The 13,202-nt window shown below is 34.2% G+C and overlaps 1 protein-coding gene and 1 long non-coding RNA gene across 3 annotated transcripts in view; both read right to left on the reverse strand.

Moving 5' to 3' along the window:
- Positions 1-13,202, reverse strand: part of LOC134259122 (uncharacterized) — a 107,635-nt gene that overhangs the window by 17,500 nt on the left and 76,933 nt on the right. The gene's annotated exons all lie outside the window — the stretch shown is intronic.
- The window catches only part of LOC134259119 (uncharacterized), a 36,096-nt gene continuing 24,823 nt past the window's right edge, over positions 1,930-13,202 (reverse strand). For both annotated transcript variants that reach the window (XM_062741716.1, XM_062741718.1), the window contains exons 8-9: positions 3,170-4,390; positions 1,930-2,831 (exon numbers count right to left, since the gene is read on the reverse strand). In XM_062741716.1, the coding sequence (XP_062597700.1) occupies positions 2,145-2,831; positions 3,170-4,390 (1,908 nt within the window). In that variant the 3' untranslated portion in view covers positions 1,930-2,144. The remainder of the gene's footprint in view (positions 2,832-3,169; positions 4,391-13,202) is intronic.

Raw genomic sequence — 13,202 nt, forward strand, 5'->3', positions numbered from 1 at the left:
CACAATGGCAGCCCAAAGTTTTACAGAGAAATATATGGGAAAATTCTTGTAACTTGTTCTTCTCAAGAATAACAAAGCTATGATTGGTCATATTTATTTGGAAGCATCCTCAGTATTGTAGATTCAAGTTTGTTCAAATCATGACCCCCGGGGGGAGGGCAGGGCCACAATGGCCGACCCAAGTTTTACATAGAAATATATGGGAAAATTCTTTAAAAATCTTCTTTTCAAGAATAACAAACCCATGATTGGTCAATATTTATATGGAATTATCCTCAAGTAGTGTAGATTTGGGTTTAAACTTTTCAGTAATTAACTAATTTCTGCTTTTATGCTAGCCACAGTGTTCAGGTGAGCGATGTGGCCCATGGGCCTCTTGTTCCTATGTATAATTTTAATCCCCAGTTGAGAGGCCATCCAACCGAAGGGGTTATGGTTAAAACAAATTTGAATCTACACTTCCTGAAAATATTTCTATATTAAATTTGTTCTTGAGAGGAAGATTGATTTTTTTTCTCTTTTATCAATATTAAATTTATTTTAATTTTGTCCCTTCCCCAGCCCCGGGGGTCTTGATGTGTACAAACTTTAATAAAAACTATGTAATTACAGTCTCAAATTAGTCTCGACTTTTTAGCTGAATGGTTCCCGAGTAAAAAATTTTTGAAGAAAACACCAAATTTACCAAAATTCTTAACTATATCTTCTTTGAAGGACAACATTGCCCTTTATCTAAACAAACATAAATTCCTTTACCCAATGATTCTTTGTGCCAAGTTTGGTCAAAATTAACCCAGTGAGAAGTCAAAGGTTTGAAAAGATGGGCGGACATAACAGCTATACAAATGCTAGAAAAATGTGATCATTTCAACTGAGCTTTAAACTCGAATGAGCTATATATTTGTACAGATATAAATATAAAACATATGTAATCAGGGATGACAGAACTCACCTCAACAAATGTTTGTCTTTAAGTAAGGCAAAGTCCCATATCAATTTTATAATCTAGAAGTGTACAACCCAATACCATTCATCTGGAAAATCTAGATACAAGCATGATGTTAAATATCCTTAAATTTAATGTATCACCCATGAATGTTTGAACAACATAGTGTTCATAGTTACTTAAGAATGAACCGACTAAACTAGGTTTATCGACTGTAAACTATAGTTTACAAACCGTGAACTATAGTTATAGTTCATTTGTAAAACTATATTTAACGGTAATGTTAACTATAAAGCCTAGTTTACGAAAGCTAATCTGTCTATAATCGCAGGCATGCTGATGCCAACACCAAGTGTATTACATATAAGGTTCCCCAAACTTCGTTTAGGTGAGCTAACAATGAAATACCTTTTAAAGGTTATTAGCCAGTTAGTAGGGAATTAATATTGCAGCTATTGTACAGAAAAATTAACCCGCTTACGTTGTTTATGCATTTATCTGCAACATCTGCAAAATTAATTCCCGTACTAACATCCAAAAGTCATATAATTTCTATATGTTGAAAGTTTGAATTGCTTAAAATGTTGAAATGTTAACATAATGCATGACAAACGACGGAAACTGGAAGCAACAGCCTTCTTGTGTGACCGGTGACCTAAAAAATTAAAACAGACTGAACAATCAAAAAAATCTAATAAAATCATGCAAAGTTAATTATTATAAACAGACATAAAAAGATAATATTTAACATATTTAACGTGGTACAACAAAATTTTGCTCAAGTACCATTAGATTTTCAGCATATTCAACGTCCGATTCAGTTGTCCCTACAACATTTGTTAATACAGTAAAACTCGGTTATAACGAAGTCAAGAGTACCTATGAGATACGTTAAATTTACAAGGTTGGGGATCCAAAATAACTTCGTTATACCCGTAAATTCGCTATAACCGTGTTCGTACTAAACAAGTTTTGCTATACATCTCAACAAAAATCTTGAATGAAATTTTAACAGTGGCTCAAAAACACTAATTTTAGATTCCCACATCCCCATGTCCTTGTAAAAATTCAGATCGACATTATTTAAATTACAAGTATTACTAGTATATCCAATATGTAAAATCACTTTGTTTTGACTTTGAATTTAATACAGTTTCAGTTCAAGTATTCTACAGAGAATTCTTCAAAGGTAATAATTTCAATTTGCTGCATCTCTCGTCTCAGGCTTCAATATATTTTTGATTTCTTGGACTTCTGACACGACGTCTTGCACATTTGACATAACTGTCTTCACCATTTCATACTGACTTTCCATTTTAACCTTTTCTATAATAGCGTCTTCATCTTCTTCTTTTAAGGTCAGTTTTTTAATCGAATTAAGATTATCTAAATACTTCTTCCCTGTGAAGTTTTCCAATCTTTGGCAGATACCTGACATCATCAACCAAGTGTCATCAAACTCTGTCTGCGGGGTTGAGGCTGAGCTCACGTGTGCAGTCAGAGAGTTTCGGATTATCCTGATTCGCTCTACATCATCACCCACCCTAATCTCCCCTGCTGTAGGCATACTGTTGCCTCCCCATTTTCCTTTTGTTGGCCTAGGGATCTTAGAACCAATGTTTCTGATCAATATATAGATTAATGAAATATCAAAATTCTTATATCCAGAGCTTGCCGCTGTTTTTAAGAGATCTTCTTGATCTGAGCGTAATGTTTTATAAATTGATGACGTCTTCACTTTGTTATAAACTAGGGATGGGTGTATTTCCCACTCAAGCACATCTCGGTATGCCTGATTTAACACATCGTTTGTTGCCATTCCCAGCTTTGCAAATCTAGATCGGCCTGCTAGAATGTGTCCAGTGCTGAAATTGTTTGCCTCTTTCTGAAATATAATGAAATTGAACTTTATAAAGCAACAATAAATAAAATTTTAAACACTCAGGAAAAAAAAGCCCCCCGAACTAAAAAGAAAATATTTTTATCATAAACAAGTTAATTATCCTAAAGCAGATAATATCTAAAATGTTTTTAACGTAATGGTAAATCGAATGCTATTCAGATAATATTTTTGAGAATATAGGAATGTAAAAAATCTGCTATGGACCTGTTGTGACTATACAAATGAACAGACAATTTGATTCCTATGTACTGATTCTAGTAAACTCTTTGTTCAGGGAGGCCGATGGGAGGGGGTATAATGAAAGAAAGAAAGATGATTACCTTTTCCCAGAAACTAAGAGTCCTTTGTACATTTATCACATGTTTCTCCAGAATTCGACATTTGCATTGTGTTTCTTCAGCCTTGATTTTGGCGAGTTCACTTGAAAGGGTGAAGGAAATATCTGTCTCATTACAAATAATGTTTTGACATTTGAATCCTCTATGGAATATTTTTTCCCCAAGAAATGTTTCCGTCAATTTTCCTAAGGCAATATCAATGGAGTCTCCAATTTCATTTGATACGTCTTTGTCTACCGCTAAGCGGCTTAGACGTAGCACTTGCAACTGTATATCTTCGTTACATATGCCAACAACAACAGTGTGTTCTTTGTGATCAAACACTGCTGCTGTTTGATAAAGACATAAATCTCCATCATTATCATCGTCTTTCGCAACACTCCATCCAAGAGAACTTATGCAAAATGCTACCAGTCTGTAGAACACAAACATGGCAAAGGAAGTGAATCGGAAGCACAAAATGGAGGAGCATTCCCATTTATCTTCACAAAAGTAAGCTTGAAATTGCTTTTTGTTCATACAGGGGACATACCATGACATACCACCTTCTGACATAGCCTCCAAAGAGTCCAAAGGTACCAGCATTTGAAGCTTCTCCATGTAAGACATAATTTCACTTTTGTGTTTCAGGTATGAAGGTTCATCTTTCCACAGTGCATCTACCACTTTGTCTTTGAGTTCCCCCGTTTTGTTGAAGGATTTCCATGCTTTGATTAATCTCCTTTTACAATCTTTATTGATGTGGTTTTCATCAGCGATTATCTTGCTGAAAGCATTAGCAAACCACTGAATGTCCAGTATTGCATGTTCCCTTAATTTCCCTTCTTTAAAATACAAAAGAAGCCCATTATCATGGAAGCACTTCAAAAACTGAGACATTTCCTCATCACTTTTAATTTGATATTCTTCAGGAAGGGATGAGTTGAGCCTTCTTATTTCATCAAGGGACAAAACCTTCCAGCCTCCTTCATATAATAATTGTTCCATTAGAGCCCACGAAGAGGGCATTTCAATTTTTGTATTGACCTCATTGGCAAATAGTTGGACTACAGACTTTTTAATTGATTCCAGCGTTTCCGTTGTTTTCTCATTAAGTTCCAATAGACCCACAGAGTATTCCCGATCATTCAGAGACTCACTTAACCAATCTCTGTCCTCGTCTGGTACTGCTTTCCAAAACTCCTCCAAATACTTCTCTATTTCCTGAAAAGGATAAAAAAATTAAAGTACTGAAAGTACTGAATCGAGGTGACGTCTTCCAGTAAAATGTGAAATTCACCACCAAGTAACTGGCATATACAAAAACTTAACTAGGAGAAATCCCATTGAAAATCATTGGCAAGAAAAAAGTGAGCTACACGACAAATGCATTTTTTAACTTACTTGATATATAAAAACTGAACTATTTATCCTTAAGTATCCCTCACCAAAAGCGGAAAACACCTCGCATTTATATATAAATTATTACACTGTAATAAAGATGATCATTATTTTTTATGATATAAACGGAAAAGTATACAGTTACTGGACTTATGTATAATAAACCACTAAATACAACGTGTATCCTGCCAGTATTATTGTGTCCCCTAACTCAGGCATCAGGGTCCTCTAAAACATATAATAAAAAAATCCCGTAGTTAATTTTTTATACCATTTTCTTGAATTTTATACATGGGAAATTGTTTTTAAGATTTCAAATAATACTGAACTGCATTTTTAGAAGGCAAACACAAATAACGTATTTTATATGTAAAAATATTGCGCTAACAACACAACACATAGTACATGCGGGCAATTGTATGCAAAATGAATAAATAAATAAAATAATTTAGTACTCATCATGGTGTGTCATGTTGAACTTTGTAATAGAAATTCATAAAAAGAAATTGCTGACAGGGGAAAAGGAGCATGTTGACGCACTTGTTGGGAGTTCCGATCAAATGGCACATAGAGGGAAAGTGCTTACTGACTTCACATAAAATATGATACCAATAATTAAATTAGTGTAAATTTTATTTGTTATGACGTATTTGGAACTTATTACTATTAAAGAAGCTTTGAAATTGATTGTAGATTTTTTCTGCATGCATAAATTACGTCACATTTGCACTCATTTACAAACTGCGCGGAGTTTCCAGAAAGGGATGGATTTAGGGTACTGGCGGATTATGGGGATTTGGCGATACTCAGTGATACAAATACAGAAATACTAACAAAAGAATATTTGAAATACAACTATGAATGTATAAAACAGAAAATAATGTGTCTTATACATGTAGGATCGCGGGCCATAAAACTTTGATGAGCCCACTCTTGATCTCAAACTCACTTTTCACTAATACAAGTTAGTAATTCCGAAGGTAAAAGTGAAACTAGGATCGAAAGTGAGATCATCAAATTTTGTAATACCTTTAAAAATTTGTTCCTATACAAATCCTTACGGAAATAAGTCTAACATTTTTTATGTTTTTCTGCGCTGGCATAAAAAAATCGATGTTGGACCGCTGAGTGAGATGTTGCAGCGCTCGGAGAGATGTTGGACCGCATACGTCACAGAATGGGTGGAGCTTAATCTCATTTTCATTCTTATGTGTTAAACAGTGACAAAGCTAATGTAAAATTACGGGATATATATTGTACAAAATACATGTATGTCAAAAAATACAAAATAAAATAAAAGGTATTAAAAAAAATTATTGACTGACTTCTCGGGCAACATGCGTTTTGTCGGACCCTTGAACCAAACTGTTTGCCTTTGGCCTAACGCCTCAGGCAGGCAGTTTGGTTTGAGGGTCCGACAAAACGCATGTTGCCCGAGAACTCGGTCAATAAATGTATATAATGGCCCCGGATCTTGAAGAAAACATTTATCATTGATGCAATTAGCATTTATTACAAAAAAAAATCCTCTCTTGTGTTTGATAATTTTTTGCCATTTTTAAGAAGGCCTATTTAGGCAATTTAAAGAAAGGTATTCTAAAATGTTATATCCCAAATAGTGGATTAGGGGATTCGTGATTTTACTTAAGTGATGGGTTTCGTCTAGCAATCAAAATCTATACATGTATATGACTCTTAAGGTTTTAAATATAAGTATCAAATACTTAGCATAAGTGTAACAAGAAGACAAAAACTTATATTATAATAATAAGAATTTATAAATATTACGGAAATGCCACAGACGATATTTGAAATTTAACATTCTGTTTTAATACCTGTTAATTTCATTTTTTAAAAGGAATATTTCACCTTTTATTGAAATGATTGTGTTCCATGACTGAAGATGAATACGTTTTTAAAATAAAGGAAACATTATTTACAGGTTTCTTAGACAGGTAAATACAGGAAAACAAATTTGTAATCTCAGGGACCAGGGAGATGTCAGGTAGAAGTTTTTTTAATTCTCGGGAGTCCTCTTAAAGTGCACAATGATCATTATTTAAACTTTCAAAAATTGAATTCATGTCAATGATGTATTCAACTTAATTAAATAAACATCTTCAGAATGTTGAAAGAGACAGAAAGGCATACCTACAAAATATATATTGTTTGATTTTTCCAATTACAAGGCATATTTATAAATGTCTAGCTGGAAAACAAATCATTCCTTATTATCAATCGAAAGTTTTAACATAGAATTCTCAAACTCTTCAAAGTTTATTTTCAAATTTCTTATATATTATTATTTCTTTCCTTGTGAATTCTTTATTATCAATAATAGAAACCACAGAATAATATTTGTATTACATGTATAAATGAATATGTGAATAATGAATATGTGAACTAGATTAATAGCTCTTAAATATATACACATGTATGTCTGTATATAATTTACAGTATGGATCAATCTTTTGAAAATAAAAAATGGTCTAAATATCAATATTAATTAATCTCCAACATCTTTGGTATGACATTGATTAGATGTCCAACTGTTTTGCGTATATTTCATATGCGGTATGATCGTAAATTCTAGAGGAGTTCCGACAGAGTATTTGATGAAGTGGTCAATAGCATGCAGCGAAATAGGTATGCCCCGCTGTTTTTCGCCTTTTTCAACAGTGATAACACCAATCGGATTTATAAAATAAGGGACGATATTACCACTCTCTAAATAGATTTTTTTATTTCACGAATAACAAAAATTGAAGGGTATGGTATGACTTTAAATAACTCAGAAACAGACTTATTGTTAAAAGGTGATATCACCAAACAAGATGCCCTTGGGCCACATCGCTCACCTGAGAAGCTTTGACCATTCTGTTCTTTACAAGATTTCCCCCTTATGTATCCCCATCCTACCCCACTGATCATAATGAAGACATTTTGAAATCAACTACCCCAGGATCCTTCCATGTGCAAATTTTCTGGCCCAGTGGTTCTTGAGAAGAAGATTTTCAAAGATTTTTCCTATAAATTTTTCTGTAAAACTTTGATCCCCCCATTGTGGCTCCACCCTTCCTCTGGGGGTCATGATTTGAACAATTCAAAATCTAAATTACCCAAGAATGCTTCCACATAAGTTTCAACTTCTCTGGCCCGGTGGTTCTTGAGAAGAAGATTTTTCCAATATATTTCTATGTAAAACTTTGACCCCCCCATTGTGGCCCCGCCCTTCCCCCAGGGGTCATGACTTTATTTAGAATCTACACTATACCAGGATGCTTCCACCTAAGTTTCAGCTTTTCTGGCCCAGTAGTTCTTGAGAAGAAGATTTTCAAAGATTTTTTCCTATATATTTCTATGTAAAACTTTGATTCCCCATTGTGGCCCCGCCCTTTCTCCGGGGGTCATGATTTGAACAATTTAATATCTACACTACCCTAGGATGCTTCCACATAAGTTTCAGCTTTTCTGGCCCAGTAGTTCTTGAGAAGAAGATTTTCAATGATTTTTCCTATATATTTCTATGTAAAACTTTGATTCCCTATTGTGGCCCCGCCCTTCCCCCAGGGGTCATGATTTGAACAATTTAATATCTTCACTACCCTAGGATGCTTCCACATAAGTTTCAGCTTTTCTGGCCCAGTGGTTCTTGAGAAGAAGATTTTCAAAGATTTTTCCTATATATTTCTATGTAAAACTTTGATTCCCCATTGTGGCCCCGCCCTTCCCCCGGGGGTCATGATTTGTACAATTTAATATCTACACTACCCTAGGATGCTTTCACATTAGTTCCAGCTTTTCTGGCCCAGTAGTTCTTGAGAAGAAGATTTTCAAATAGTTTTCTATATATTTCTATGTAAAACTTTGATTCCCCATTTTGGCCCCGCCCTTCCCCCAGGGGTCATGATTTGGACAATATAAAATCTACACTACCCAAGGATGCTTCCACATAAGTTTCAGCTTTTCTGGCCCAGTAATCTTCAGAAGAAGATTTTCAAAGATTTTTTCCTATATATTTCTACGTAAAATTTTGATTCCCCATTGTGGTCCCGCCTTATCCCCGGGGGTCATGATTTGAACAATTTAATATCTACACTACCCTAGGATGCTTCCACATAAGTTTCAGCTTTTCTGGCCCAGTAGTTCTTGAGAAGAAGATTTCCAATGATTTTTCCTATATATTTCTATGTAAAACGTTGATTCCCTATTGTGGCCCCGCCCTTCCCCCAGGGGTCATGATTTGAACAATTTAATATCTTCACTACCCTAGGATGCTTCCACATAAGTTTCAGCTTTTCTGGCCCAGTGGTTCTTGAGAAGAAGATTTTCAAAGATTTTTCCTATATATTTCTATGTAAAACTTTGATTCCCCATTGTGGCCCCGCCCTTCCCCCGGGGGTCATGATTTGTACAATTTAATATCTACACTACCCTAGGATGCTTTCACATTAGTTCCAGCTTTTCTGGCCCAGTAGTTCTTGAGAAGAAGATTTTCAAATAGTTTTCTATATATTTCTATGTAAAACTTTGATTCCCCATTGTGGCCCCGCCCTTCCCCCAGGGGTCATGATTTGAACAATTTAATATCTACACTACCCTAGGATGCTTCCACATAAGTTTCAGCTTTTCTGGCCCAGTAGTTCTTGAGAAGAAGATTTTCAAAGATTTTTCCTATATATTTCTATGTAAAACTTTGATTCCCCATGGTGGCCTCACCCTTCCCCCGGGGGTCATGATTTGAACAATTTAATATCTACACTACCCTAGGATGCTTCCACATAAGTTTCAGCTTTTCTGGCCCAGTAGTTCTTGAGAAGAAGATTTTCAAAGATTTTTCCTATATATTTCTATGTAAAACTTTGATTCCCCATTGTGGCCCCGCCCTTCCCCCGGGGGTCATGATTTGAACAATTTAGAATCTACACTACCCTAGGATGCTTTCAAATAAGTTCCAGCTTTTCTGGCCCAGTGGTTCTTGAGAAGAAGATTTTTTAATGACCCGACCCTATTTTTGTCTTTTCTTGATTATCTCCCCTTGCCAGGGGATATGTCCTTTCATTTTAACAATTGAAATTCCCCTTCACCCAAGGATGCTTTGTACTAAGTTTGGTCAAAATTGGCCCAGTGGTTCTTGAGAAGAAGTCGAAAATGTGAAAAATTTACAGACGGACAGACGGACGGACGGACGACGGACAAAATGTGATCAGAAAAGCTCACTTGAGCCTTCGGCTCAGGTGAGCTAAAAATATATGGCTAGATGCACCAGGTACAGTTTCAGAGGTTGCAAAGTTACTGTTTGCAAACCAGGTGTGCAGGATTGTTCATGAAATTGTGTGACGGTTGGTGTAACTGGAAAGAACGTGCATGCATCGGATTAAATCGTTTGTTGTCTTAATTGTGCATGATGGTGCTGTTACAATCATTTTTAAAGGAATGTAAATTGTAATTTTTTTTTGCTTCTTTTCTTTTCTTTTCGTTATCTTTTCTTTTCTTTTTCAATATAATATTTTCTTTTAAATCAATACAACAGAATTCAATTATAGGCTTATATACGAGGGGTTATCAAAAAGTTTATGGACTGAGGCTATAAAATTAGTACCATGTAACCCGTGCTTTCAATTTTTAAGGAACATAAAACAGCAAAAAATAAAGAAATATTGAAAATTTTATTTAGCTTGACTCGTTCATTTTTTGCTAAAATATGATAAAATAAAAAAGACATTATATGGTTAACCGGCGCCGTCGCCATTTAGTTTCATGACGTCCCACAAAGTCATTGATTTTCAATGTCCGCTTCATCTACCTTATACACTTAATTTGATGAAATTCCCTGGAGTTGATTAAGGACTTAAACCCGTCTTGTTTTTATGACTTTCCAGTGTCACGAACAGCGGCTTTAAATGATGTAATATTGCAGATGGATTGATATATTGGGAGAGATCCTCGCTCGATTGTGCCAGCATATTTTGCTTTTGGGAGTTTAATATCTACAACATATGAGCAACGTCTTTTTTGACTTTCAATGATTTTTCACACCTTGACTAAGAATCGACATTAACTGTGCATCCCTTTTCCCTCTGAACCTCTTTTGCGTTAAAAACAAGTACTCTGGACGCATTTAATTTCTCCATAGCTAGTTTAAACATTTCCTAGGTATATACCACTTTTTTCAGGGTCAAAACTTTAAAGAATGTTGGAAAATGAAACCCCTCCCCCTTTTGACGTCATTTTCAAAGACTTATTTGTTTAGACACTTCATATCAAATTTACAATAAATTATAATAGAACTTTCAGAATGAATTGAAAACTTGATATTTTATGAAGCAATAGTGTCCCAACATATACCTGTATTAATAAGATTGTTCATATCAAAAAAGTTTTTCTTAGTTATGCTTCGGTCGAAAAAAAGCCATATTCGAGGTTTTGCCGCCTGGACATACCATAGCTTACGAAAACATTACTGATTTATTTATAAATTAAATTTATGATCTGCGGTTCATTTCATAGATAGAAAAGATTATGCTAACCATATATTTAAAAATTCATTGATATAGCTATAGCGATAAAGCGGTTTTAATTTTATAGCGCCCGTCCACGAACTTTTTGATAACCCCTTGTACATGAAATGAGTGTTTACTGTAGCTTTGAATTCCCTTTATATCAGATTTTCAAATAAATGAAGTGTTGAATTTACAAATGAACAAATTAAGCTAAGAAAATATTTCTTTTATATACCAACCCCCCCCCCCCCAAAAAAAAAAAAAAAAAAAAACTTTGATATAACTATTTTCAATCTTCTCTACTCTGAAACCGAAATTTACTCTCAAGTTTTTCTTACATGACAACTTTAAATCATATAAATTTATTTTTTTTTTCATTTTATATAACCACTAATTCTTACATCCTTTATGTTTTTCATTGGAATAAATTGCTCAATTATTTTTAAGCTATTCTCTTTTCAAGAAATTCTACATAAAACCATCATCTAAAGCAAATTTGGTAGTGAACATCCCAAAATGGATTACCCATGCAAGTTTCAAAAGGCTTTGTAGCTACAAATAAATCAAAAATTTCTAAAAACTCTAAAATGGTCACTGATTGGATCAAATAGAGTCAGATTTAGATTAAATGGATATATGTTAGAGTACATTCCTAAATTCATTGTTTACAGACAAGTTGATAGACAACCATGCCATGAATTCTGTGTGTGCCTAGCAGAAACAAAGTTGGAAAAAGTTTTTTAGCATATAGGTAAAAGTCAAAGTCACAAGGTCATTGACCTTGAAATCATTTGGTAGCACTTAATTCGTGGAGTAAGCATACCAAATATGAAGTTTACATCACCAATGGTTAAAGTTATGGTAAAGGTTTGAAAAAAAGCTATTTTTTTTTTATAAATTGATCAAAGTCAAGGTCACCAGGTCACCGACATTGAAGTCAATTGATAGAACCTTAAATATTTGATACCACAATAACTTACTGGAAATTTTGTTGATGGAGGTAGGAAACACCTGTTGGATGGGGACAAATGTGGAACGATCATTGTAGAATTTTTAATTACAGATCAGTTAAAAATACCTTGTTTAACAATACCTTGCTAAACAATTGCTGAACCACCTTCATTAATTTTTGAGAGGAGTTTAACTCCAAATGTTTATTTTTCTGTATCATGCATACTTGTACAAAGAAAGATAACTCTTCACACTTGGGTAATAACATTCAGAAAGAGAAAATTTCTTTAACTAGTAAATCTATATGTATTTGAAGAAAAAATAATTATAGAAAAAGTACCAAAAAAAAAAAAGAAAATCACAGAAAAGCATACTGGAGTAATAATCATTATAAAAGCATTCTCATTTTTATCATAGTTTTAAATTATTGATTTTTGTCAGAGGATTTCAAAAACGTTGATCGATGACCACTGCATCAAAACAAAAATTAAGAGAATGTGATGACGGCGCTGCTTGTATCCAGATAACCGTGTTTAAGAGGGAAATACTTTAAAAATAGTGATTTATTAGAGAAAAGGAGTATTGATCAGGTGTACTGATTTTATAGCCGAATGGTTTTCTTTATTGAAGACAGAAGAAACTGCGTCCTTATGTAAGTCAGGATTTCCTCTGATATTCTTGACAACATCAAAGAATGCAAATATAAGTAATAAACAACGATTATTTAGTGAACATGGCGTTATGAATAGCAATAGCTCTGCTGGCATATTATCCAGGATGCGCTAACGCGCATCATAGAATATGCCAGCAGAGCAGTTGCTATTCATAACGCCATGTTCACTAAATAACGTTGTTTATTTCTTAATTAACTCTCCCGCAAAAGAGGGGTAGTAAGTTAGGTTACTGCGAAGAACTCACGATATTACATAATGGTGGAGTATGCTTACCAAATATGATTTCTCTATCTCATAACGTTCAAAAGTTATAGCACAGGTTCAAAAAGACATATTCAGCATAAGGTCAAAGTCAAGGTCATTTGAAAGAGCGTAATTAGTTGAATATTCATATCAAATTAGAAATATGAAGTATCTACCTCTCGCGGTTCATAAATAATGATTGATTGATTGATTGATTGTATGTTGTTTAACGTCCCTCTCCAGAATATATTTCACTGATATGGA

This window comes from Saccostrea cucullata, unplaced genomic scaffold (assembly GCF_032062105.1).
Source record: "Saccostrea cucullata isolate Sc308-1 unplaced genomic scaffold, CSIRO_AGI_Scuc_v1 ctg467, whole genome shotgun sequence".
Lineage (NCBI taxonomy): Eukaryota > Metazoa > Mollusca > Bivalvia > Ostreida > Ostreidae > Saccostrea > Saccostrea cuccullata.